This window comes from Panthera onca, chromosome C1 (genome assembly GCF_046562875.1).
Source record: "Panthera onca isolate mPanOnc1 chromosome C1, mPanOnc1 haplotype 2, whole genome shotgun sequence".
Taxonomy (NCBI): domain Eukaryota; kingdom Metazoa; phylum Chordata; class Mammalia; order Carnivora; family Felidae; genus Panthera; species Panthera onca.
In genome coordinates this window covers 441,506-467,118 of record NC_138346.1, presented here as the reverse complement: position 1 = coordinate 467,118, position 25,613 = coordinate 441,506, and the positions used below count along the sequence as shown (strand labels likewise).

Genomic DNA, 25,613 nt, shown 5'->3' with positions numbered 1-25,613 from the left:
CAGTGGGTATCGTGGTTAGACGGCCCTGCTGAACGTGGGCACTTTGCCCACGTGACTTGGAGGCTCCGTGGGGGGCCCATCAGACTGCATCAGGCCCAGACTTGGGGGACACGGGGAGCGAGATGGTGTGAGTGGAGCCCTGAGAGGTGGGGAGGCTGTGCCGACTCCTTCCCCGTCTTCCCGTTCCTTCCACGGCAGATCTCCGGGCTTCCGTCTGGGCGCAGGCTGCCAGCTAGGGACATCCTTGCTGCCCAGTGGCCTGGCCGGCATCGGGGTCGCCTCCCACCCGCTCCCCAGGTGCCCCCCCGGGGACCTGAACAGTCCCGGCAGGTTTATGATCCCTACGTGGACATCTTATGATGTCATAATCTCCCCAGAGCTCGGTTTCCCCTTCCAAGTCCTGTTGTAACGCCTGACGTGAGTTCCCTCCTTGGTGAGTCACACATAGAACCTCCACCAGGCGAGTTAGCACACAAAGACGACTTTATTTGCGGCAAAGAAGGAGATCACGGGAAATCACTTCCAAAGCCGTGACCCTCGAGCAAGGGTGGCTGGGTTCCTTTCATTTAGGGTTAGGATGGAATATTCAGAAAGGGGAGCCTCGTCATCCCGTGTAGAGGCGGGCACGCGGTCACACACGGGCCTGAAGGAAACCTTCCGCGGACACGCACGCCGTGTGTTGTAGAAATGAGGCTTGGGCTCTTCCTTGGATGGGGGATGGAACGTTACAATGAGGTGAGGGTAACCGTCGGTGGCTCCGTGGGTCACCCCGCGGTCCGTCTGCGCAGGCGTGAGTCGGGGGTTGAGCTCACACTGGTCTGGGCGGTCTGGGCGGTCTGGGCCCCCAGAGCTCTTCGCCCAGACTGTCGTTGCTGCTTGGGGGAAGTTTGAGTTTCCTCCACGGGATGCTTTACCTGTCGGGTCTTGTGCCTGAATGAGGAGATGAGGGGGAAGGAAGAGCTTCGGGAAGGATGGGGGATGAAGGTCGGGGGGACAAGTGGGTGGCAGTAGAGCTCAGGTCTCAGGGTCCTGCAGGTGACACCATGTCAGAGGGAGGGGCAGGGGACGGAGCGTCAGAGGGTGGGGCCCAGGGGGCTCCTGAGCAGGACGGCCCCTCGGCCTTTCCACGGATGGCAGCTGGGGTGCTGAGGGCTCCCCTGGAGCCCCGGCCCGGGCAGCGGCCCCCCGGGAAGTGGGCCCTGGTGGAAGGGGCCAGCGTGGCAAGGTGGCTGGGGCTAGGAAGGGGGTGGGGTGCCGGCCCGCCGGGCCTGAGCTGGCTCCCCAGCACGGACGCGGGGCTGAGGTCCGGTGAGAGCCAGAGGGCCCGGCACCCCCGGGGCGGTGTGGGGGTCACGGCGCGTGGCCGGGGGTCTGAGCGCTCACTCGGCTTCACACGGCAGGTGTCTCTGGCGAGGCTTGCGGGCAGCGGATATCCGGGTCCAGCTCAGAGGTCCGCCGTGGCCCTTTGCTGGAGGGTGAGCCCCGACACTCCAGGGTGGAGAGAGCTGAGCAGCAGAGAGGAATGCAGTGTGGCCCTGTCGCGACGCCCGGCCCCTCCCCGGGGTGCCCTTCTGCACTTCCACCCGCTCTCCCAGCTGCACAGGCTTTAGTCGCACAGCTGGCGGGAGGGTCCCGGATCCTGGGTCCTGACGCGGCCCTGGGATCCCGCCAGCTCCCGGCCCCCGCCCACACAGCGGGCCGGTCTCTGTCTCTGCGCTGCTCAGGGGCTTGGAGAAGCAGGCGCTCCTGTTGCTGCCCCACAGCCAGCTCTTCAGCCTCCCTGTGGTGCCCGGTGAGTCCCCTCCCCGCTCACCTGCACCCCAGCCCCGAGGGCCAGAAACGGCGCTCCGTTCCCTCCCTGGCGGCCCTTCTCTGGGCAGAGGGCAGTGGGTTCCTGGAGTGAGGGCCGTCCAGCCAGAGGTTCCACATGGATGCCCGCCCCACCCCTCCCACCCCCCACCCCCCCCCCCAGCCGTGGGATGAGGTCCTGGCCCAAGTGACAGGTGTGCCGAAGGGCCCCAGGGGTAGATTTAGAGGTGGGGTGATGCAGACAGGGTGCAGGGGCTCAATGCCAGGGGCACCTTCCCAGCCTGCAGGATCCGACGGGTGTGTAGGCCACACTCCACCAGGCACAGGGTTGTAATTGAGTCCTTGCCCCTGACAGGGCACAGGACAGGCAGGTTAGACCGGATTCCCATCCGGCAGGGCAGTGACGGAGCTAAGAGGGCCCCTCTGTCCGCTTGTCTGCAAAGCCCGTCTCTCCTCATGCTGTCTTCGTGTGCGTGCATTTAAGTACCCTGCAGCAGGCAAGGATCCTGGTCCAAGGGACAGGAGACGTGCTGGTCCGGAGGGCTGTCCTGAGTGCTCCAGGGAGCCCAGACAGGATGTTGGGACACAGCCGTCCTATCCTGGTCAGGCAGACCCCTGCTACCTGCTCATCTGGGAGCCCCCGGGGCCCTGCTCTTCCTTTTCGCTTGAGGGGGTCTTCCTGGGACTTTGGGCTCTGCCGAAACCCGCGGCTTGGCCTAGACAAAGACAGCGCCGAGGGCCCGGCCGCCCTGCCCTGCTCTGTGCAGCCAGCAGCGCGAGCCGCTGGTCTGGGGAACCTCCGTTTCTCCTGCTCTGTCCGCAGGGTGGGGGTGGGCTGGGCCCGGAGCCTCTGCCTTCCCCGACACCAGCCCAGGTGGTCTCAGGGCCTGTGGAGTGAGCCAAGTGGAGAGAATGTCCCCTTGTGTCCATTCAGCCTTTGGGGACACGTGGCATGTGCACCTGCTTCCTGCTTGGGGACAACTGCCCCTTGGATGCAGACTGGGGGCGGGCCGGGGGGCTTCCAGCACACAGGAAGCTGCTCTCAGAGCCCCAGAGGCTGTGGTGGGGGTGGGGCGGGCAGTGGGGTGGGCCCGCGTGCCGCCCACGAGAGCCTTTCGGGAGCAGGTGGCCCTGGGCTGAGGTGGACTGAGGCGGACACGTCTGTCTGTTTGGGGGACCTCAGGAGAGGAGGCCGAGCCAGCGGCAAGGCCTCCCGTGTGTCCCGGCGAGGCCGCTCCTGCGGTGGGTGCTCGTTCCCGTGACCGGTCACCCCTCTGCATCCTGTCTCCTCAGACACGCACTGGCCGTGCCTGTGTGTGGGGGGGCTTGATCTGCCGAGAGGGGTACTCTGAGCGTGACGTGGGGTGTTTCGCTCTCTCCCGCCTCCCTGCCTCGCCCTCCCCTCAGTGCCCTCAGGTGCCAGTTACCTCCCGGTGCCTGGCGGTGGGCCTCTGGCTGCTCCAAGTTCGGCGTGTGGCACCCCTGCCCCTATTGCCTGCGGTCCCCTGGGCCTCTCTGCTCACTCACTCCCGTCCCTGCGGTGGAGGGGGGGGTGGGGGAGGGGGGGCTGGGCCAGCCCTCATTTGTCTTGTGCAAATCAGAGAAAGAGGCCTCCACGTGCACCCCAAATGTGAGCCTCCCTTGGGAGCACACTCCTAGGAGGGGGGCTGCCTCCAGGAAGTCTGCCCTAGGCCACTCTCTGTCCCCTGCTTGTGGGCCAGCCACAAGCCACAAGGCTTGTGGGCCTTGTGTCCAGCCAAGGTTTTGGGGGTTGGGGCTGTGAGGGGCATGGGGCCCAGGGGCAGGGGCAGTGGGGCCGGGGTTGTGGAAGAGAGGCCTGGAGTGCAGTGGGGAGGGTCTCCTCTCTCCTTGCTGAATCTACCCCCCCTCCTGCCAGGGCCCCCCTGGTGCCTGGAATGTTGCCTCCCCTCGGTCCCTTCCCCTCCCCTTCCCCCACCCTCTTAGCCTTCCACTCTGGGAAGCCCCCAAGCACACCACCCCCTCCCCAACCTGGCTTCAGCTTGTGGGGTCCAGCTGGGGGGGGGGGGCCTGGACACTGGGGTGTGTACCTTCCTCCCTTGAGGCACACGTGGGACCCATTTGGGGCACCTTGTGGGGGGTGTCTCTGCTGGACCTCCTCATGACCCCAGCTTTGCTCAGGAGCCCGAGGGACTGGTCCCCGGCACCCATAGGTGGCCTGCTAGGGACCTGGAATTCAGGCCCCTTCTCTGCAGGAGCCCCACTGGCGCCCCCTCTTGGTTTCAGCAGGCCCCCCCCCCCCCGTCTCCTGGCCACTCCCAAGAGCCCCCTGACCCCCAGGTCTGAGCAGGGTGGTGGCGGCAGCTGGGGCACCTTCCCCAAGAAGCCTGCGGCCGTGGGTGTGGGACGCAAGCTCCTTCTGTCTCCGAGGCTCCTTCCTGCGTGGTGAGTGTGCGCACCGGTGTCGGCACCTGTGCCGCCTGCCCGGCTCTCCCTGTCTCATTTTCGGGGTGTCTAGCGCGTCTGTACCTGTGTCTCTCTGTGCTTGTGTGGCTCCCGTGCTCGTGGGGTCCCTACTGGGGGAAACTGAACCCCTGCGTGTCCCAAACGTTGTGCCCGGATTGTCCACTTGGACAGCCTCCTGCCCGTGTCCGGGCACGGGGCGGGCAGTCGGGGCACTCCGGCCGGGGGCCCCCCGCTTCTGACACCGAGCAGGCAGCTCCCTCTCGGGGGGGACCCGGTTGAGAGGAGGAAGGGTCGACTGCAGACGTTTGGGGGTGCAGTGGCAAGGAGGGAGGGGTGGGCAGGGACGGCCGTGGACGTGGGGTGAGGAGCCCGGGACAGGGTGGTCTCCGAGGAGGAGGGGCACAGGGAGGCGCGCGGGTGGGTGGGGGCGTCTGCACCCGCAGAGCCCCCTCTCCCATCCAGGCGCACAGGAGGGGAGCGCGCCAGCCCCGCCCGCTGACCCCGGGGGCCGGGGGGGGGGGGCAGGGGTGTCCCCGCAGAGCATGGGGGCCCCGCGCGTCCCCGAGCGGACAGTGCTCTTCCAGCGCGAGAGGAGCGGCCTGACGTACCGCGTGCCCGCGCTGCTGCCCGTGCCCCCCGCGCCCACCCTGCTGGCCTTCGCGGAGCAGCGGCTCAGCCCCGACGACGCGCACGCGCACCGGCTGGTGCAGAGACGGGGCACGCTGGCGGGGGGCTCCGTGCGGGTGAGTGGCCGGGCGCGCCCCGCGGGCAGGGCCGGGGCGGGCCGCCGCCGCGCGCGGGTAAACTGAGACCGCCGCCCCCCCCCCGGCAGTGGGGCGCCGCGCGCGTGCTGGGGACGGCCGCCCTGGAGGAGCACCGGTCTATGAACCCCTGCCCGGTGCACGACGCGCGCACGGCCACCGTCTTCCTCTTCTTCATCGCCGTGCGGGGCCGCACCCCCGAGGCCGCGCAGATCGCCGCGGGCAGGAACGCCGCGCGCCTCTGCTGCGTGACCAGCCGGGACGCGGGGCGCAGCTGGGGCGCCGTCCGGGACCTCACGGAGGAGGCGGTGGGCGGTGCCGAGCAGGGTAGGCGGGGCGGGGTTCGCTCGGGGTGGGGTCCGCTCGGCTCGGTCTGCGCTGGGAGGGGGCCTGCAGAGTGGAGGGGTCTCACCAGGTTCACCAGGTGACGGGAGGGGGGCTCTGCACTGCGGGGGCGGGGGAAGGGTCCGTCTGCAGGTCACGTGGCTGCCTACTCCTCCACACCGTTTCTTGGGACTGACCCCCCCCCCCCCCCTCCGAACCCCTCAGTCCCGTGAATGGGTGTTGGTCACCCCCACCTCCTGGCGGCAGGAACAGGCTCATCTAACCAAGCCCGTCTCGCTCTGAGCGCTGAGGCCCCTCCTTCTTAGCACCCGGACCCCGGTTGGGGGGGGGGGGGTGTCCAGCCCAGGGCCAGGCAGGTGGCCTGACCCTAAAGCTTTTCCTCCACTCCTGCTGCCCCCTCCCCGAGGGCCATAGCACCCACTGCCCCCCGAGGCGACCCCAACCGTGGTGTGGCGACACTGGCCCAGGGGTCACGCTGATCCTTGTAGGTGGGAGCTGAGCTGAGGGGATGTGGCAGGCTTTGAGACCTGGCCAGGACACACAGAGCTGCTCCGAAGAGCTCTCTGTTCCTGTGGACCCTACCCCATGCCACCCAGGCCCAGGGCCTGACCCCACCCTGAGGGTCCTTGTACCCCTTCTGCCCTTGGCTGCCCCTCTGGGCAGGGCTCACGCTGAGCACTGCCAGTGGCTGCCCCCCCGGGCCCAGGGACTAGCTACCTGATGCCGTCCGGAGAGCCTGGCAGAGCCACCTGCCCGGGCTCCCTGCTCCCGCTAGTGGCGAAGAGAGGCTTGTCCAGCCCTGGGGGATTCGGAGTGGCCGGCAGGAGTGCGGGTGGGGGTGCGGTCCCCCATTTCCTCATGAGCTGTCCCCACATCTGAGGCACTGGCTCCAGATCGTCCCTGACCCCCAGGGCGGTGGCGTCTGGCTTCCGCCAAGGCTGCCTCCCAGCTCGGATGATCAGCAGTCCCTCTTCTGCAGACTGGGCCACATTTGCCGTGGGCCCGGGCCACGGCATCCAGCTGCGCTCAGGCCGCCTGCTGGTGCCTGCCTACACGTACCACGTAGACCGGCGGGAGTGCTTTGGCAAGATCTGCAGGACCAGCCCGCATGCCTTCACCTTCTACAGTGACGACCACGGTCGCACCTGGCGCCACGGAGGCCTGGTGCCCAACCTTCGCTCGGGCGAGTGCCAGCTGGCCGCGGTGGACAGCGGGCAGGCCGGCCACATCCTGTACTGCAACGCCCGGAGCCCCCTGGGGAGCCGCGTGCAGGCGCTCAGTGCGGACGAGGGCACCTCCTTCCTGCCCGGGGAGCTGGTGCCCGCCCTGGCCGAGACCGCCCGGGGCTGCCAGGGCAGCGTCCTTGGCTTCCCTGCCCCACTCTTTAGCAGGCCGAGGAATGGTAGATGGCCAGTGGGTGCCGGGAGCCACTCCTACTCTCCACACCTCTGTCTTGGAGTCCAGGAACACTCAGAGGAGGGTACTGGAGACACCCAAGGGGCCCAGGGGCCCAGCGGGATGGAGGGATGTAGGGACAGCCCCGAAGAGCCTGGCCTGGGGCCTGGGCTCAGTGGGATCATGGCGGCCTGGACCTCGAAGGTCCCCGGGCCCCCTGCCACCCTGTCTCAGAGCCCCACCTGGTTGCTGTATTCCCACCCGGTGGGGCGCAGGGCTCGGCTCCATATGGGAATCTATCTGAGCCGGTCCCCCCTGGATCCCCACAGCTGGACGGAGCCCTGGGTGATCTATGAGGGGCCCAGCGGCTACTCTGATCTGGCATCCGTCGGGCCAACTGTCAAGGGAGCCCTGACCTTTGCTTGTCTGTTTGAGAGTGGGGCCAGGGTCTCCTACGAGGAGATCTCCTTCTGCATGTTCTCCCTTGGTGAGGTCCTGCAGAACCTGCCGCCGGGCCCCAAGCCACCCGGCCTCGGGGACAAGCGTCTGGAGCGCTGCCGGCCTTCCTGACGGGCTCTCTGGTCCGACCCATTTGTACATACCTCATAGTATGCTTTGAAATAAGAAACAAAAGTGGGCACACTTCTAGGAGACATAGATCCACAGTTACAGTAGAAAATTGTAGATACAAGTCTCAATGACTGACAGAGTGAGCAGACAAAATCAGGTTGCACACAGAAGCTTTGGCCAACTTGCCCAAGAAGCTTCACTCAGTGGACACACGCACAGCACTGCACAGAACAGAATCTACAGTCTGTTGGAGTACACGTGGGTGTGAAAATTGACATTATATTGGATTATGAAGTCAAGTCTCTAGAAGACTTCAAAGGATGAAAATCACAGTGAAATTGAGCTAGAAATGAAAACAAAAGGAAACTTAAAATCTTCCTTGTGGGGGCACCTGGGCGGCTCAGTCGGTTCAGCATCCGACTCTTGATTCCGGCTCAGGTCGTGATCTCGGGGCTCCTGGGACCGAGCCCTGCGTCGGGCTCCGCGCTGAGCTTGGAATTCTGGCCCTCCCTCTCCCTCTACCCCTTCCTTGCTTCTCTGTGTCTCTCAAAAAAAAAAATTTTTTTTTTTCCAATCTTGTGTCTGCAAATTGAGAAACACAATTCTGAATTACCCCTGGTTCAAAGAAGACGCTACACTGAAAATGGAAAAAGACGTTGAAGTTAATTGTGTGAGCACCGCAGGCAATCTGTGAGTTGAGCTGAGCCAGGTGGGTCCCGTGGGGGCGGGGGTGGGGGGAGGTGCCGTGATGCCAGCACCTTAGAAAGTGGCAGTAAGTGAAGTCCAAGGAAGCAGCAGAACTAGAGGGACAGGAGACTTCAGACACCAGAGGGAATGGCCAGAGCCAGAGCTGGGTTTTTAGAAAGCTAGTAAAACTGATAACCCCCTCGAGGGGCTGGTCATAAAAGACACAAAACGCACAAATCCAGTATCAGGAACGAGATGGGACACACGAGGAGGGCCCTACAGATGTTCACAGGTTTCAAGAAGATACTAGGAACCATTTATATGAATGGACAATTCCTGGAAAAATACAACTTATTAAAGACAAAATAGCCTGAAAAATCCTATTAAAGAAGTTAATCTGTAATTTAAAATCTCCGCACACTGGGGCACCTGGGTGGCTCAGTAGGTTGATTGTCCGACTTCGGCTCAGGTCATGATCTCGCGGTTAGTGGGTTCGAGCCCCGCGACGGTTTCTGTGCTGACAGCCCAGAGAGCCTGGAGCCTGCCTCAGATTCGGTGTCGCCCTCTCTCTCTCTGCCCCTCCCCTGCTCACACTCTCTCTCTCTCAACAATAAATAAAACATTAAAAACATAATAAAAAATAAAAAAAAATATGTGCATTCTAGGAAAACTGCAGGGGTACATGGCTTTCCCCGTGAATTCCGCCAAACATTTCAGGATACCTGCTGGTTTATCGGATAGTTTCACTTTGCAAGAAATTGCCCAGCCTGTTTTCCAAAGTGGCCGCAGCTCGTCTTTGGTGAGGAGTCTGTTTAGAGCCTTCGCCCTTTTTTAACTGTGCTGTTTGCCTTCTCATTGGGAGTTTTAAGACTTGTTTGCGTGCTTTGGCAAGTGAGCATATGGAAAGATGCCCCCATGGGGAAGACCAAGTAAAACAAAGAGCAGGACGCGAGTAGCCTATCAGCGCGGCGGGTCCGGAAGGCTGACAGCGCCGCCTGCTGGCGAGGGGTGGAGCAGCAGGAGCGTTCTCCGGCGGGCGGGGCGGCCACGTGGGAAGACAGCGTCACCGTCTCTTACAAAACTGAACAAACTCTTGCCGTAGGATCCAGCAATCGTGTTCCTGGGTATTTATCCAAATGAGTTGAAAACCCATGTCTACACAAAAACCTGCACATGGTGTTTATAGCGGCTTTATTCAGAATTGCCAAACCTTGGAAGAGATCAGGATGTCCTTGAGGAGGTGAATGGACAAACTGGTCTATCCAGACAGCGGGAGATTACTCAGCGCCAAAAAGCAACGCGCTATCGAGCCGTGAAATACATGGAGGAACCCGAAGGTGCGTCACTAAGTGAAAGAAGCCAGTGTGACAGGGTTACGTACTGTGCGATTCCATATGACATCCTGGAGAAGGCAGACCTTGGAAGACAGTGAAAAGACGGGTGGCTGTCAGAGGTTGTGGGGAGGAGAGGGGTGTGTGTGGGGCACGGAAGGTTCTTGGGGCCGTGAGGGCAGCGAGTGCCATACCATAATGGTAGGTACGTGTCACCGTACATCTGTCCAAACCCACAGAGTGCACATCGCCACGAGTGAGCCCTGATGTGAGGTACCAGATCACTGCTGGTTCATCAGTTAGGACAGATGTGCCCCACCAGTGGGGGATGCTAACCTCGGGGACACTGTGTGTGCGGGGGGCATGGGGGTGGCGTACTGAGACTTACTGCTCAGTTCTGTAAACCTAAAACCGCTTTAAAATATATCTACTAATTCGGGCGCTTGGGTGGCTCAGTCAGTTGAGCATCCGACTTTGGCTCAGGTCGTGAGCTCACAGTTTGTGAGTTCGAACCCTGCGTCGGGCTCTGTGCTGACAGCTCGGAGCCTGGAGCTCCTTCGGAGTCTGTGTCTCCCTCGCTCTCTGCCCCTCCCCTGCATGTCTCTGTCTCTCCCAAGAATAAATAAACATTAAAAAAAAATATTTCTACTAATTTAAGAAAAAAGTATAGCCATAAACACTCTGACAGTAAGAAAAGAGAAAGAAGAAAGTGCCTGACAATGGTTGTATAATCTCGAGAGCATCCAAGTGGCCAGTGGACTCGTGACAATGTCATCAACCTCACTGTGAGCCGGTCAGCTCAGGAGCCTCAGACATGGGCCCCCATAATTGGGTGGGGCCACCGGACCGGAGCCGGCGGGTCCAAGGCCCCCAGGGGGCTGCGGTTGAGCAGCAGTTGAGGGGTTCCAGCGATTGGAGTCAACATCATGCTGGCCATGCCGCCTTGATTGCCCTCAGGAAGACACCTCCCCACCCCATCCCGAATTCTCCTAAATCTCAGGAGCTGCACCAGGCGCAAACATGCCCCTGTCCACGCGGGATTGGTTACCACGCGCTGGGGCTGGGACCCTGGAGTGAGGACCGCCAGCCCCTCCTTCCCGATCCCCTGGGCGGGTTGCCTTTGGGGTCTGTGCTCTTCTCCTGCCGGGAGACCTTTGTCAGGGCCCCCACCTTGGATTTCTGGGTATGGCACAGACTCCTGTCCTCCCGTCCCACACGGCCTTGCATTCCTATCGGGAGGAGGCCGGCGCTTGCCCCCAGCTCTGCAGACCAGGAAAGGTGAGCACAGGTAGTGGGAGAGGTCGTCCTCCTGGCCAGAGGGGCTACAAGTGTGGGGCTCTGGTGGCCCCGGGCTGTCGGGGTGGCCACATGCCCTCGGCCCCGGGTGCCCTGTGCCAGGGTCTCAGGCCTCATCTGAAGAGCCCAGGCCCCCACCGGTCCTCCTGAGGCCAGCCTCCAGGAGATGAGCCAGGCTGGCAGAGAGGGAAACGCTGGGGGTGGGGGGGGGCGTGGGTGGGGATGGGCAAGTTGCCCCAGCCAGGGCCGTTGACACACGGGACTGGGGCAGAGCAGGGCACGGAAAAAATGAGTGGAGGCGGGCCGCAGGGGCCGTGTTCCGGGAAGGCGAGCATCAGAGTGCTGACTGTGCCTGCGCTCTCTCACTTCTTGTCTGAGCCGCGGCGCTGCCGCCAGTGGGTGGCCCGGCCGGTGGCTTGGTGAGGCCACCGCTTCCTTCCCTCTCTGCTGCGTGCTCCTCTGTCTTCTTTTTTCTCCCCCTCCTTCTTCTTTTTTTAGAATACGAACTTACCTCTTTTAAAACATACTCAAAATATGTTAATTTTAATTGGTATTTTCGTGCTCAAAGTGCTCCCTTGTCTTTGAGTAGAGCCCCCAGCTCAGTTCCTTTTTTGGGGGGCAGTGAGTTGCCCCTGGGGTTCCCCCGACTCCTGCTGCCTGCCTGGGGTGCACGCGGGGTCCTGGCGGCTGGCTCACCCCCGGGAGGAGTTATATAGGCGGGGCTTAGGGGTCAAAGGGCACATGTTTCTCTAACCACTGGCTGGTGCCTAGTCCTCCAGTCCGGCCTTGTCGCCCCCGGCCGCTCCAGGGCTGTCTCTCCACGTCCTCGCCAGCACCGTGTTGTCACGCGGTCAGAGTTTTGCCCGCGGGTGATTTGTAAGTCGTAATCTGCGTTTTTCTTATTATGAGTAAAATTGAACATCCTTTGGTTGCTTAAGGGATCTGAGTATACGTAGATGGAACACACGCGCGTGTGTGTGGTTACGTGCGTGTCCGCGTGCATGCGTGTGCACGTATGTGTGCGCGTGGGCGTGTGAGTTGGTGGTGCCACCTCATCATATCTTCTGCTCACTTTTCCATCGTGCCTTCCATCGGCCTTGCTCTTTCCGTATTTTAGTTCTTTACATAACTGGAGTCTTAACCTTTTGTGTAATAATATTGCAAATACTTTCCCCTGGTTTGCTTCTGACTTTCCTTTTGCCACATTAAAGTGTTTCCCCCAATTTGTAGAGTTGAATGTGTCAATCTCTCTAATGGTGCTGTGGTTTCGAGCCGGTGTGGGGAGGCTTTCCTGCTCCAGCGTGAAGGACCTCGCCCGTCTTCCTCTGCGTCTGCTCGGGTTTCCGTCTTACGCTTGTATTTGGGATTTGTGCAAGTCCCTGGCACATGCACGGAGTCCACCTGGTGCTTTTCGAATAGCTGCTCACGCCCTCTGTTGCAGGATGTCCTTTCCCAGTGTCCCACCTCTCGTGTGTGAGCACCACCGTTTCGAGCCGGAGGTCTGATACAGCTGCTCTCCTTCGCTTGGTTTCCTAGGTTTCTTCTTCTTGTTTGCTTCTCCATACGAACTTTTCAGTCACAGTGGGTTTTCACTGGGATGGTCACACCTACCAGTCAACCTGGGGGGGGGGGGTGGTGTCTCGATGGCACCGCGTGTCCCCGCCTGGAGGGCCCACACCTGCGGCCAAGCTGTCCTCCTGCGGGTCAGCGCGTTTCTTGTTAAATTTACGCCTCGGGCGTAACTTTAGATTCTCTATCACTCTCTCTTCCAGGGGGCGGCTGTTTGAATGTACGAAAGCCATTTATTTCTGGGGGTTAATTTTGTGTGTGCCACCTGACTCCATTTTCTTATTGCCCTATTCGTGTTTCCGCAGAAGCTACTAGGTTTTCCAGGCATGCAAGCCTGTGCCCTCCGCAGCCTTCCCCGGCAGTGTTTGTTCCCTCATGTGTGACCTTGCCTGATGTCCTCGCCTTGTCCCGGACTTGGTGATTCTAGCTCCTGCCCGCCCAGGACAGGACCCCAGCGTGGCGGGCACAGGGTGTGAGCCCTGAGGGCTGGATGGGGGGCAGCTGTGTTCCTGGCTCCCGAGGGTCTGGACGAGGCTCACCGGGAAGGACAGGATTGGGGGGTATTGGTCACTGCAGTCAGGGACAAGAACTGAAGGCCCCTGATGGTGGTGCTGTGTCTTCTTCCCGGAGGACGGAACAGACCTCCCCTCTGCATCTGGGAAGGGCCGTGTGTCTCCAGTGGGGCTGCACCCACTCACTCACAGCCTGGCCTGACCCCAGCCCAGGGCACTGACACTGCCTGGGAGGGACGGTCAGGTGCAGGGGGCCTGTGGGGAGGGCTGGAGCAGGGCAGATACCGACGCAGCCTCTCGGCTGAGGTGATCTGGGGACAGACTTCTTGAGGGGGCCGTGGTACATGATAGGGGGGACGGAGACGAGGGGCCTCGGGGCTCCGTGTGTTCCTGGGACAGAGAAGGTGCCGGCCAGGCGGGTGAGGGCCAGGCCCGAGGAGGGCTGGCTGCGTCCTCTATTTGAGGCAGAACTCCCCCCCCCCGCCCCCCCGCCGCCCCAACAAGGCCAGGAGAGAACCTAGGCTTTTCTTAGAGTTTTCGTCAGTATTTAATTATAATATAATAGAACAGGGTGAGGGGCTCTGAGGTGTGTGTGGAACCTAAGACAGCCCCTGACGCCTGGGTACCACTGCCCCCCTGCCGTGACAGTGGGCCCGGGGGGTGCCGGGCGGAGGCCCCCATAAATAGCACCATGCGTGGGCACCGAGGGGAGGGCGACTCCCCAGCTGGGGCCCGTTCCCCTTGTTGCCCCCCTGCCCCCAGGCTGCTTGGTGGGCTGGGCTGTGCATGAGGGTGGCCCGCAGACGGCCTGCCCTTCCCCACACCAGGAGCTCTTTTCCAGGCCTGGAGGGGCACGAGGTCCCGGACCCCATGCGTGTGCCCCTCCACCCGTGTGCTGCATCTCTTGGCCGTGGGGGCACTTCACCGGCACAGTCCCCAACCAGGGACCCTGTGCGCCCATGTCCTGGAGCTCCCCTGGGAGGCGTTGGTGGGTCAGGGAGAGCCACAGCGCCAGACCATCCCCCGCAGGGAGGCGTGTGTGGAGGTGCAGAGCAGCAGATCTGGGGAGCGATGGGCCGGCTCAGGCCCCGAGTCCCCTCCCCACCGCCACACGGTCACACGGGACGGGGACGCCTCCTACCCCCGGGTCACGTGAGCGGCGAGAGGAGAGCCAAGCTGGCAGTCCCCACAGCCTCCCCCCGGCACGCTCCTCCTGGGAAGGGTCCGCCCGGGCTCCTGGCGGAGGCTCTGAAGGACACAGGCCAGCCGAGGAAGCCGGTCAGAGGGGCCAAGGGCAGGGTCCGTCCTCGGGCCTCAGAGGCAGGGGCCCCGGGGAGCCCGGCCTGCTGGGGAAGACGATCGTGGCATACTCGGTCTGTTCGGGGGCGCAGGGGGCGGGGGGCTCGGGCGTCTTCTCTCGCCACTGAAAATCCAGCTCTCCGTAGTCCACGGTGAACACGGGTGCCGCAGAGGGGCCCTCCTTCTGCAGGGAGAGGGCTGGCGTCGGCGGTCCCGCGGCAGACACGCGGGCGCCCACCGGCGCACGTGCAGACGCCAAGCCGGAGCGAAGCCAGGCAGGGCCCGCGCTCCGTGACCCTTCCTGGGGCCCGGGGTCCCCGCGCTCAGACTCCCTGGCGGGTCCCCAGCCCCGCTGAGCCCTGCAGCGGCCCCGGCCCTCCCCCAGCACGGTGCGGGCTCTGGTGCCAGGGCGCCAAGGGAAGGGAACTCACCAGAGGCTCGTCCTTGCTCCCGCAGGCACAGGCACCTGTGAAGAAGCGTCCGGAGTGAGCCCAGGAGACCCGGCGGTCCTCGGGGTGGGGGTTGTGGCAGGGGTCCCCGCCCCCGGGGGCTTGGGAGGGCACCACGCCTTCCACCCGAGGTGGCCGAGTGTCCTCCCCCCCCACCCCCTGCCCAGCGGTCTGGCTGACCCCGCCCCCCACGTGGTGACCCCGAGTCCCTGCTTGTCAACCAAAAGTCCGACGGACCGCGGGTTGTCCAGGCTGGCGACCACCTAGGACCCCCGGCTTGGGTCCTGCCGCGGGCGCCTACTGTCTCGGGCTGCAAACCCTGGCCGAGAGAGGAGCCCACCAGACCCACCCACCATCCCCGGGTTGGTGCAGCACACGGTGGCGGGGGGCGGGTGGGGGTGGCGGCGGGTGGTCACAGTGCATCAGTGTAGCAAGTCTCTCTCCAACTGATGCCACACAGAACTGCCACGTGTCCACCAGTGGCCAGCACACAGAGCACATAGCACATTCTCGAAAATATTAGGAGGAAAATCGTTGGAGAAGTGAACTCCCACTGGAGACTGGCTGAGGTTGAGTACTGCTGCCCCGGGGAGACTGGCTGCCCTCCCAGACCCCAGCCGCCCTCCCAGACCCCAGCTGCCCTCCCTGACCCCAGCCGCCCTCCCTGACTCCATCTGCCCTCCCTGACCCCAGCGGTCATCCCTGACCCCACTGTCCTCCCTGACACCAGCCGCCCTCCCTCCTGACCTCAGCCGTTCTCTCTGACCCCAGCCTCTTCCCTGACCCCAGCCATCCTCCCTGACCCCTGCCGCCCTCTTTCCTGACCCCAGCTTCCTTCCCTGACCCCAGCTGCCCTCCCTGACCTCAGCCTCCCTCCCTGACCCCAGGTGCCCTCCCTGACCCCAGCTGTCCTCCCTGACCTCGGCTGCCCTCCCTCCTGACCCCAGCCTCCCCCCCTGACCCCAGCCTCCCCCCCTGACCCCAGCTGCCCTCCCTGACCCCTGCTGCCCTCCCTAACCCCAGCCGCCTTCCCTGACCTCAGCTGCCCTCCCTGACCCGCTCAGCGGGGAGATCTTGGAAGTCTTGTCCAGGACCCTGTGGAACCTCCTATTCTCTGGCCACATGTCCCCCCGGGTGCCTGTCCCAGGAGACCATGACCTGGAGCCTGGGGAAGAGCTGACTCCTGGCTGGGTCTCCTCTCAGTGGCTCCAGGAGAATCAACTTCGGCACCTCCCTCCAGCCCCAGGGACATGTACCCATCGTCAGAGTGACCAGTCGTCCTCGTGACGCCGGGAGGCCAGGGTAGGTGCACCTGGCGGGGAGCTGGGGGCCTCATACCACCCTGGTGTTGTGGTCAATAGCAGAGCCCAGCGGCTGTTAGAATGACTTTCACTGTGCCCTGTGGGCTGAGGTGTGGCCTGAGGTTTGGGGGTGGCCTTGGTGCAGAGTAGGTGGCTCAGCCTGTTGGGGGGCTTCTCCTCACTTTGGCAGCTGCCTACCCCCCCATCCCTCCTTAAAACAGGTGTTAGGGAGAGGGGGCCCCGGAACTTGGGAGGCCTGCTCCAGGCCCAGCCCCTCCTTGAGGGGTCCTCGCAGCGAGGGCGCTGGGGGGAGGCGGGGGGGGGGGAGGGGGAGGGTTGGGATCCCTGACGGGCGAGGCTGTGGGTTGTGCCTTGAGCTCTGTCTGCGGGGAACGGCAGTAGGGTTTGGCACGATGTTACCTCGAGTGGCCCTGGGGAAGGCCGCAGCCAGCACCCAGGTCAGCAGCAGCAACAGCAGGACACCCACCAGCACGCTTGTGATGCCCACGACCAGCCCCTGGCCCTGGCCTGTGAGTCTGGGTGGGGGGCTGGGACTCTCTGTGGGGGGCTCCAGGACTCTCTCTGGAGGGGCAGAAGGACAGAGACTCACTAAGGGGAGCCAGAGAGGGGGCACGGGGGGGGGGGACCCAAGGAGGCGGGACCCAGGGAGGGGACATGGGGGGGACCCAGGGAGGGGACTCAGGAAGGGGGGACCCAGGGAGGGGGGACCCAGGGAGGAGACCCAGGGAGGGGACCCAGAGAGGGGGGACCCAGAGAGAGTACACGGGGAGAGTACCCAGGGAGGGTACCCAGGGAGGGGGGGACCCAGGGAGGGGACATGGGGGGACCCATAGAGGGGGGACCCAGAGAAGGTACACGGGGAGGGTACCCAGGGAGGGTACCCAGGGAGGGGGGACCCAGGGAGGGGACATGGGGGGGACATGGGGGGACCCAGGGAGGGGACCCAGAGAGGGTACACGGGGAAGGTACCCAGGGAGGGGACCCAGGGAGGGGGGACCCAGGGAGGGGGGACCCCGAGAGGGTACACAGGGGGACCCAGGGAGGAGATATGGGAGGGACACTGGGAGGGACCCAGGGAGGGGACTCAGGAAAGGGGGACCCAGGGAGGGGGGGCCCAGGGAGGGGACCCAGGGAGGGGACCCAAAGAGGGGGGACCCAGAGAGGGTACACGGGGGCATACCCAGGGAGGGGGGACCCAGGGAGGAGACATGGGGGGGACAGCGGGGGGACCCAGGGAAGGGACTCAGGAAGGGGGAACCCAGGGAGGAGACCCAGGGAGGGGGGACCCAGGGAGGGAGGACCCAGGGAGGGGACCCAGGGAGGGGGGACCCAGGGAGGGGAACCAGGGAGGGGGGATCCAGGGAGGGAGGACCCAGGGAGGGGACCCAGGGAGGGGGGACCCAGGGAGGGGACCCAGGGAGGGGGGACCCAGGGAGGGGACCCAGCATCCTCCCCTGCCCTCTCCGAGTCCCGAGGGGCGTGGCTTCTAGCTCTGCACCGACCAGCCTCTTCCAGGCGGCACCTCCGTTGAGCTTCCAAGCTTTCCCTACCCTGACAAGTGCCACCTGCCGCCCCCGCTGAGGCCCTGCCTTCCCTTAAGGGGCAGTGGGTGTGGGGGTGCTTCAGTCACCCCGTGTGTCAGAAGTGCAGCCTGGGGGGTCCCTGCCGCGCCCCCTGCCCCGGCCGCCGGGCCGTGCACCTTTCACAGTGAGCTCCGCTCGTGGGCTCTCGTAGATCTGCGTGTTGGGGGGCAGGTAGATGGCCCCGCAGAGGTAGATGCCGCTGTCGTTGAGCTGGGCGGCGAGGATGGTCGTGTGGAAGTCCTGCCCGCTGGGCAGCCGCGTGACGCGGAAGCGCCTGTCCTTGCCGGGCTCGGTGTGGTTCTCCTGGAAGGCGGCCAGCTTGTCCGTCTGGTTGCGGGGACTCACGCGGTACCAGTTGAGCACGAAGCTCTCGGGTACGTCGGGCAGGTGGCAGACGAAGGTGGCGTTCTCCCCCTCGACCACCGTGAGCTGGGCCGGGGAGAAGGTGAGGGGGCTCCAGGGCCTGTAGGGGGAGTCTGAGGCGTGGGGAGAGGACCGGCTGGTGAGGAAGGAGGCACGCGGGCAGCCTGCCCGGACCCTCCTGCTCTCCCGGCCTTCGCACACCCCAGCCCGCACCGGAGCCCCCTCTGCGGAGCCCCTGGCGGCTTCTCCCGGCCCTCTCTAGAGGCCGTGGCGCTCTCCCCGGGCAGCTCTGTGGTGGGACTTTTGTCCTTTGAGCCCACCGAGACCCGAGGCCCCAGGTCCCCCCGTTTCTCCCTGGACCGTGGTGGTTAGTCCGTCACCCCTCCCTTGCTGACTCCGGGTTGCTAGTGTCCGGGGGCCTGACCCCCCCACGTTTCTGGCTCCACCGTCCTGGGCCTCTGGCTCATCGGGGGCCTGGCCGGGTCCCGTGTATACTGAGGGTGGAGGGGTGGGTGTCCGAGAGGCTGGGAGGGGCCGGTGGGGGCCTCCCACGGAAAGCCCAGCCCCCAGGAGGCTCAGGGTCCAGCCTTTGGCCCGTCTCAGGACAAGCTCAGAGCTGGGTGGGGTCAGCGTGGGTCCCTCCGTGTCTTCCACCACGACCCTGGGGACGGGAGCTCGGAGGCCAGCCGGGCCGTTGCCCCCTGATATGGACAGAAATGGAGGCCCCTGACAGTCCTGGGCCCTGGCCCGCTCTCCACAAAACGAGGCCTCGCAAGAACACCCGACGGCCAGGGCTCTGGCCCAGCGACGCCGCCACGCCGGGCACGCCCAGGCCCGCGCGCACACATGCACTCGTGCTCCCACACGTCCACAAGCGCCCGCGTGAGTGTACACGCCCTCGCATGCTCACCGCGGCAGGGGAGAAGCCCCTCCATGGAGGCCCAGGCATCTCGCCAGCAGCACCCATACGGGGTCAAGGCGACACGGGGACGGGTCACAGGCTCCCAGGGTTCCAGAGAGTCACGGCCAAACCCACACGTGCTGGGCCCCCCCTTCACTGTGGTCGGCTCACACGGGGAGGCTGCACCACGACCTGAGTTACACACGGGGAAACCAAGGCTTGGAGGGAGGAGGCGGCTGGCCACAGGCTGCTAAGCCGGGACCCAGCTCCGGCCCTGCCGCCCCCTGCCCCGGCCCCCTGCCCCTGCAGCCCTCCCGGCCCCTCCCGGCCCCTGCCGCGCTGCTCCCCTGGGAGCATCCAGACGTGAGACGTGGCCCAGTGGGGTCGTTTCCTGGCCCTCCCAGCACGTCCCCCACCCCTCTACTCCCCAAATACTCGGGGACCGGGGACGTCAGTCCTGAGGTGAGGCCGTGTGGCTGCCCCTCTGAGCTTTTCTTGCCTGGCGAGGCCTCCGCTCCGGCAACAGCGTGTGCCGGGCGAGGTTCCTCACACACGGGGCCACAGCCCTTCAGCTGGAGTCCCTCTGCCTCTGGGGACAGGGTGCCTGAGGCTGGTCACGGTGTCCTGCTGGCCGAGTGACCGTGGCCCCAGGGAAGAAGGGGCCGGTGCCAGGGCCCGGCGAGCCCCGTCGGGGCGCGGGTAACAAGAGCTCTTCCTGTACGTCCCCACTGGGCCCCTCACGTGGGGCGAGATCACAGAGGTGGCGGGAGCAGGGTGGGCCCTGACACGCCCGCAGCACCCTTGTGCGTCGCTGGCCCTGCTCGGGGGAGCACGCGGGGCGCCCCCCACCCCCCTTTACACTGGGAGCCCGGAAGCTTAGAGAGGCTGGCCCAACCAGTCTGGACCTTCTACTTCTTGCCTCCCTGGTGTCTCCTTTGGCCACTGATGGAGGGACAGGGCTGTCACGTGGCCATGAGGGTGGGCACCCCCTGGGTGTCAGGGCCAGGAGGCCACCCAGCCTGGGGTCCCCTGGCCCCCGTGGGGGGGGGGGGTGGCTGTCCGTGCATCTCTGCGGCCCCGCAGAGGGCCCATCCCCCTGGCCAGGAGGAGGCCAGAAGGCCTGGAGGGGGCCAGGCCGGGACTGGGGGGGGTGGCTGATGCAAGCGGGAGGCCCACTGCCTTGTGGAGCCGGCCATCTGTTCACGGACCCCAGCCCGGCTTTCCCGGGGGTGACACAGCACCAGGGGCGCCCACAGTAAGCCTGTCTCCTATTTTAACCATGCGTCCCAGGCGCACACGACCAGCACGGGACAGCAGGACCGCTGACCCTGGTGGCACCGACAGCCGTTTTTACGCATCTGTCCGAGAAGCGCGCGTCCACTCACGGAACTCGTCGAGGGAGGAACAGTGCCAGCAGGGCGAAGTCTGGCACCGAGGCCGTGTGATCCATGGGGCCCGCCCAGCCCCGTGCCTCCGGGCTCCCTCTGGTCCACGTGGTGCATGGACTGCCCACTCCCGCAAGCCCCCCACCCCCCACAAGGGCCCCTCGAGGACTCTGGTTCAGACCCTCACTGCCCCGCGTCTGACATGAATTTGCAACCATTTGGGTCACTTCTCTGTTCGTCGGCTCCTTGTGGGCCTCCCAGGGAGTCTGAACTTGGTGTGGAGGGGACTCTGGGCTGTCCGGAGCCCCATCCACCCTGGCCCAGCCTCTCTGCCTAGGCGTCTACACGGCAGCCTCCCGGTCCTGCCCAGGTCCCACTTCCTCTGGGCGCCATACGGCCTCGCCGCTTCTCCTCAGACTCCTTCCCGGGACACACTCCCACGGCCGGGCCCGTTCCCTTCCCACCCGCCCGTGTCCTCACAGCACGCTTAGGGGCAGGGGCCGGATACAGCGGCAGCTTACGCCTGGCCCGAGACAGGTCGAGGGGGTAGTGTTCCTGTGGGGAAGGCGGGAGGGGGCAGGCCCGTCGCAGGCTCCAGAGCAGCTCTGACCAGGGAGCACCCACCTCCCTCAAGTCACAGGGTGTGTGACCGTCGAGGGCGCTGGTTGTTTGGCCGGGGTGCAGGGCCGTAGGGGGGATCCCAGCCGGGTGCTCAGGGGCCTCTCCGGATGGAGAAAGATGGGCTCCCTGGAATAGGAGCCTGGGAGCACCAGGGGGGAGTGGGCCAGAGGGAGCACGGGGCTGAGACCTCATGGGGGAGATAGAGGGCTAGGTGGGCCCTCGGCTCTCTGCTCTCCGGGAGCAGGGGCGACGGCCAGATGGAGCCTGGGAGTCAGCCCAAACTCCTTCCCAGAGAAGGGTCGATAGTGGAACTCACTTTTGAGGACAGAGGATGGGAGTCCACTTTGTCCCTACGGTACCAACATCTGTGAGTCTTATATTGTTTGGGCTTAAACACTGAAATGTGGTCTATTTATATTTGATAATGAGATGTTTGGGGAGTGGGCTCAGGAGAGAACAGTGTGCCCGCCTGGCAGGGTGGGACCCCGAGACCTCACGGTGGGGCCCAGTGTCGCAGGACAGGCTGTGTGTCAGGCTCCCACAGAGAGCGGTGTGGCCCACGGGCCACACGTTTCACCCCCAGCTGGCGCTGGATTTAGGCAAACCCTGTCTGTGGAGTCAGAAGGGTCACGCAATGGGCTGTCGGGGCTCCAGCCACCCCCACGGGTCTCTTACTCATCAGGACGGAAACAGGGTGCCTTGGCCTCCTTGCCGTGGGGTCCCCGAAGGGCCCCAGCACGCCTGTGATCACCCACAAACAGGTGTCAGACACACCCGGGGGTGCGTGCCTGCGCCCCTGGCTTGGACCCTTTCTGCCGTCAGCAAAAGTGAGAACAAACACATGGGGCCTCGTCCAAGTAAAAAGCGTCTGCACAGCAAAGAAAACCATCAACACAGTGGAAAGGCCACCTACGGGATGGGAGAAAGTGTTTGCAAATCACACATCTGATAATATCCAAAAGACGTAAAAACTCATGTAAATCGCTAGCAAAACGCCCAAACAATCCAATTAAAAATGGGCAGAGGACCTGAACAGACACTTTTCCAAAGAAGACACACAGAGGGCCACAGACACACGGAAAGATAGTCCACATCTCTCATCGTCAGGGAGATACAAATCCAAACCACGGTGAGACGCCTCCCCCCACACCGGTCAGAGTGGCTGACGTTAATGACCCAAGAAACAGGTGCCGGCGAGGACGTGGAGAAAGGGCAGCCTCGTGCGCTGCTGGTGGGATTGCAAACTGGGGCAGCCGCTCTGGAGAACAGCGTGGAGGCTCCTCAAGAAACCAACAACAGAACTACCCTACGACCCGGCAATTCCTCTGCTTATACTTATCCGCAGAGAACAGAAAGACTAATTTGAAAAGATATGCGCAGCTCTGTGTTTACAGCAGCATTGTACCAACAGCCAAAGTATGGAAGCAGCCGACAGACGATGGATAAGGCAGGTGTGCTGTGACACAACGGAATGTTGCTCAGCGATTAAAAAAAAAAAAAAAAAGAACGAAACCCCGCCATTTGTGACCACATGGACGGAGCCGGAGAGCATTGCGCTAAGTGAAGTAAGTCGGTCGGAGAAAGACAAACACCGTAGGATCTCATTTCCACGTGGAATCTAAGAACAAAAAGCAAAATAAAACACGACCCGAGCTCACGGACGTAGGGGACAGATTGGTGGCTACCGAGATGGGGAGGGAGGTGCTGGCAAGTTGGGGGGGGTGTCAAAGCGCATAAACTTGCAGCTACGAAATGCGAGAGTCACGGCGCGGGGATGCGCAGCACGGTGACGGGGACGACAGTCAGTGGAAGCGCTACGGAGTGGACTGAAAGTTCTCACTACAGGAGACGCGTTTTGTGACTGTGTGTGGTGACAGATGTTGGTGGCCTTACCGGGGTCGTCGTTTTACAGTATATACACATCGCGAATCATTTCATTGTGCACCTGAAATTACTACGTTGTGGTCAGTCGTACCTCAGTAAAAATATTCCTAATTCTGTATTCCCGATCCTAAGGCTTTCCATATCCAAAATAAAATTGAGATTTGATTTAAAAAAACAAACACCACACGCACACACAGAGAAGGGCAGGGCTGGCGGTGGCAGAGAGAGCTGGGGCCCCCAGTTGGAAGGAGCCGAAGACAGAGACATCTGAGTGAAGCAGGGGGTCCTCGGCTGGGCTCCCATCAGGGCCGGATAACCCAGCCTGGGGCGCCCTGGGGTGCGGGAGCATCCGGGCTGTGGGTCAAGGCTACCGTCCCGGGAGGAAGCCTCTGGAGTGTTAGCAGAGAAGTCTGACATCTCGGAAAGCGCTGTGGGCTGAGCTGTGACCCCTGGTGCATGTGTTGAAGGCCTCATCCTCAGCACTGCAGAACGTGACCTTATTTGGAAATAGGGTCATTGTACGTGTAATTAATTAAGATAAGCTGGAGCTTGTGGGTCCCTCATCCGACATGACTGGTGTCCTTGTAAGAAGGGGGAAATTTGGACGCAAACATACGAGAGCTCCGTGTGAAGCTGGAGCGGGGATGGGGTGATGTACCCACAAGCTAAGAAACCCCAAGGACTGCCAGCAAACGGCAGAAGCCGGGGGAGCCTGGAACGGATGCCCCCTCCGCTTCGGAGGGGGCCAGCCCGGCCCACACCTACTCTCGGACCCGCAGCCCCCAGGGGTCGGTATTTCGTTATGGCTCACCCGGCAAATTAACACGGAAGCAAATGTGCCAGGGTTGCGAGCTGGCCACTCTGGGGAGGGGGTCCGCTGCCTGCTTTTGTGACTTTGCTGTAGGTTTCAGGCATTTCTCAAAATTATAAAGCAGAAAAGATACATAAGCGAGATCTGGCTTCAAAGGACATTATCACGGGTTGTGCCGGACAATTTTCATTAACGATCTGATTCCATTCTCAGCATAAGGCAGGCATCCCTGTCCCCAGCGGCAGGTGCCTTGTCAGCGATGCTGAACTCAAGCCTGCCTGTTTCAAAGCCTGTACGTACCCTTACCATTGTTGTTCGCTAGCATAGGGCTCGGCCAACTCTTGGGTTTGGGATATTTCATAAAATGCAAAACAAAAAACGTGTACATGAGGATCTGTGGGGGACACCCATGGAAACGACCAAAATAATAAATACAGAGAATAAATCAGGAAGGGAAAGAGATGACGTGGAACCAGATGTCCCACAGCCAGCAGTGCCGGAGGCCGATGGAAGAGCCGGAGGACCACCCGGCCTGTGATGTCGGCAGCGTGAGCACTCAGTGCTGAGGTGGGGAAACGGAGGCACACCCAGCCACGTTCTTATCTTCCCCTGCTTTGGGAAGGGGTCCTGGTGGGTAGCCGGCCGCCAGGGCTGAGTCATGGCCTGACTATGCTCGGATGACATCCGCCCCTCGGCCCCTGTTCCCCGGGCTCCCACGCAAGGACCCCCATGGGGCACCTTTTGGCCACAGGCCCTTGGACAACCGACCTCTGTTCTGAATTCCCTCCCTTGAACCTGAGGGCCAGGCCAGCCTGAGGAGGAAATGCAGGGTGGTTGCTGCCTGGAGGCCCTGGAGGGGCATCAACACTCCGGGACGGGCAGCCCCAGGGTCGGGGTGGGGGGCGGGGGGGACGCTCAGGGGCCGTCACACCTCTGAGCCCAGCGAGGTCCAGAGAAAAGACTCTGGGCCCCTCCCAGGGATCCACCTTCCCTGGAGGACAAGGGCAGCCGGGCCCCTCTCCCCGACCAGCAGACTCTGACCGGGGGCCCCCAGGGCCTGCCCGACAGACACCCGCCGAGAGGGGGCTAGGGGCCAGGGCCTCCTTGCCAGATCCTGCCGCAGATGCCCCCCCCCAGCCGTGCCCACCCCTGCACACCCAAGAGTCTTGTCTAGAGGCCCCAGGCCCGTGGCAGGTGGGCTGGAGAGGTGAGAAGTCTTCACCTGAATGGCCGCACCTCGGATATAATTAGAGAAGTGTCTCTGGGCCGTCCAGCCTGGAGCCTTGCAGAGACAGTCCTCCCCCTGGGAGGCTGGTCCCATCCCCAGGAGAACATTAGCATCTGGGCTGAGGACCCATCATCCTTCAGAGAGCGTCCGGCCCGTCCCACGGGACTCTGAGGAGGAGCTGGGAGGTTCCTGCCTGCTTATCGGCGAGGATTGGATTGGACACCAGGTGAGGTGGGCAGGCAGGAAACTGGAGCCCAGAGAGGCCCCTTCCCCTGCCCAAAGCCACACAGTGCCCTGCCAGGGGCAGAGCTGGGCCTCCGGGCCCTGGCCCCCCACCCCCCCAGCCCCCTCCCCACCTGCCAGGGAGCATGGGTGGGAAGTCTTCCCCCTGACCACGTACCTAAGAGCCATCCTGGCCACCAGCCCAGCTGCAGCACGGCCCAGACAAGAGGCCAGGGCGCCCGTGGGGTCCCCATGCCTGGAGCGGCAGCCGCTGCCTCCGTAATCTCTTCCTCCAGGGCTCTGGTAGAGTGTCAGCGGAAAGGAAACTGTCCCGTGTTAGGACGAGGGACCCGCCCCAGCCCCAGCCCTGCCCCCTCTTCCTCCTCCTCCACGTGGGTGGAGATTGGAGGGGAGCCTGAGAGAGAGAAGGGTACAGAGGGAGACAGAGAGACAGAGATGGGGGTGGGGGGGTGGGAGAGGGAGATGGGGGGAGAGATAGAAGATAGAAGTAAGAGGGTAGAGACGCAGGAGCCACAGAGACCCAGAAATGGAGGGAGAGAGAGAGGCCGAAGGAGGAGGGAAGGCCAGCCGCCGCTCCCCCACCGTGGGGTCTGTCCAGCAGCAGTTTTTGTCCCTTTATTTGTTGTTGCTTCTTCGCCCTTCCGCTGAGGCTGGTGAGGCTGCAGGGCCCTGTGTCCTCCCCCCTCCTGCCCTTGGAAGGGCAGGTCGTCTGGGCTCAGGCACCGCCCCCCCCACCCCTTGTCTACAATGAAGGGTGGCGTCAGCCCACCTTGCCTGTGCTTGAGGGGTGGAATCCACATACCC

The 25,613-nt window shown here is 63.4% G+C and overlaps 2 protein-coding genes across 5 annotated transcripts; one reads left to right on the top strand and one right to left on the bottom strand.

Moving 5' to 3' along the window:
• Window positions 1-1,494: 1,494 nt before the first annotated feature.
• Window positions 1,495-9,938, top strand: NEU4 (neuraminidase 4). Of its 4 annotated transcripts, XR_014138030.1 has the most exons (6): window positions 1,959-3,439; window positions 4,129-4,233; window positions 4,794-4,997; window positions 5,087-5,342; window positions 6,340-8,811; window positions 9,115-9,938. XR_014138030.1 is itself a non-coding variant. In XM_078450619.2 (5 exons), the coding sequence occupies exons 3-5, from the start codon at window positions 4,797-4,799 to the stop codon at window positions 7,323-7,325; spliced, it is 1,443 nt and encodes a 480-aa protein (XP_078306745.2). In that variant the 5' UTR covers window positions 1,495-1,792; window positions 4,129-4,233; window positions 4,794-4,796; the 3' UTR covers window positions 7,326-9,938. The 4 variants fall into 4 exon arrangements, 3 of the variants coding, with proteins under 3 accessions (XP_078306745.2, XP_078306747.2, XP_078306746.2); XM_078450619.2 differs by lacking the exon at window positions 1,959-3,439 and adding an exon at window positions 1,495-1,792 and having other exon boundaries at window positions 6,340-9,938; XM_078450621.2 differs by lacking the exon at window positions 1,959-3,439 and adding an exon at window positions 1,660-1,792 and having other exon boundaries at window positions 4,139-4,233; window positions 6,340-9,938.
• Window positions 9,939-13,259: 3,321 nt separating this feature from the next.
• On the bottom strand, window positions 13,260-25,613 carry PDCD1 (programmed cell death 1). The gene is made up of 5 exons (XM_078450618.2): window positions 24,967-25,613; window positions 17,490-17,849; window positions 16,190-16,351; window positions 14,451-14,485; window positions 13,260-14,203 (listed from the first exon to the last, which is right to left on the bottom strand). The coding sequence occupies exons 1-5, from the start codon at window positions 25,040-25,042 to the stop codon at window positions 14,000-14,002; spliced, it is 837 nt and encodes a 278-aa protein (XP_078306744.1). The 5' UTR covers window positions 25,043-25,613; the 3' UTR covers window positions 13,260-13,999.

What these genes read in the sequence shown, in the direction of transcription:
- NEU4 (XM_078450619.2), top strand. Translation starts at nt 4,797, where the DNA reads ATGGGGGCCCCGCGCGTCCCCGAGCGGACAGTGCTCTTCCAGCGCGAG. An exon ending in TGGCGGGGGGCTCCGTGCGG is followed by an intron (nt 4,998 to 5,086) that starts GTGAGTGGCCGG and finishes CCCCCCCGGCAG; the next exon opens with TGGGGCGCCGCGCGCGTGCT. An exon ending in GGTGGGCGGTGCCGAGCAGG is followed by an intron (nt 5,343 to 6,339) that starts GTAGGCGGGGCG and finishes CCTCTTCTGCAG; the next exon opens with ACTGGGCCACATTTGCCGTG.
- PDCD1 (XM_078450618.2), bottom strand. Translation starts at nt 25,042, where the DNA reads ATGGGGACCCCACGGGCGCCCTGGCCTCTTGTCTGGGCCGTGCTGCAG. An exon ending in GTGGCCAGGATGGCTCTTAG is followed by an intron (nt 17,850 to 24,966) that starts GTACGTGGTCAG and finishes CCCACGCCTCAG; the next exon opens with ACTCCCCCTACAGGCCCTGG. An exon ending in AGCGGAGCTCACTGTGAAAG is followed by an intron (nt 16,352 to 17,489) that starts GTGCACGGCCCG and finishes CTGCCCCTCCAG; the next exon opens with AGAGAGTCCTGGAGCCCCCC.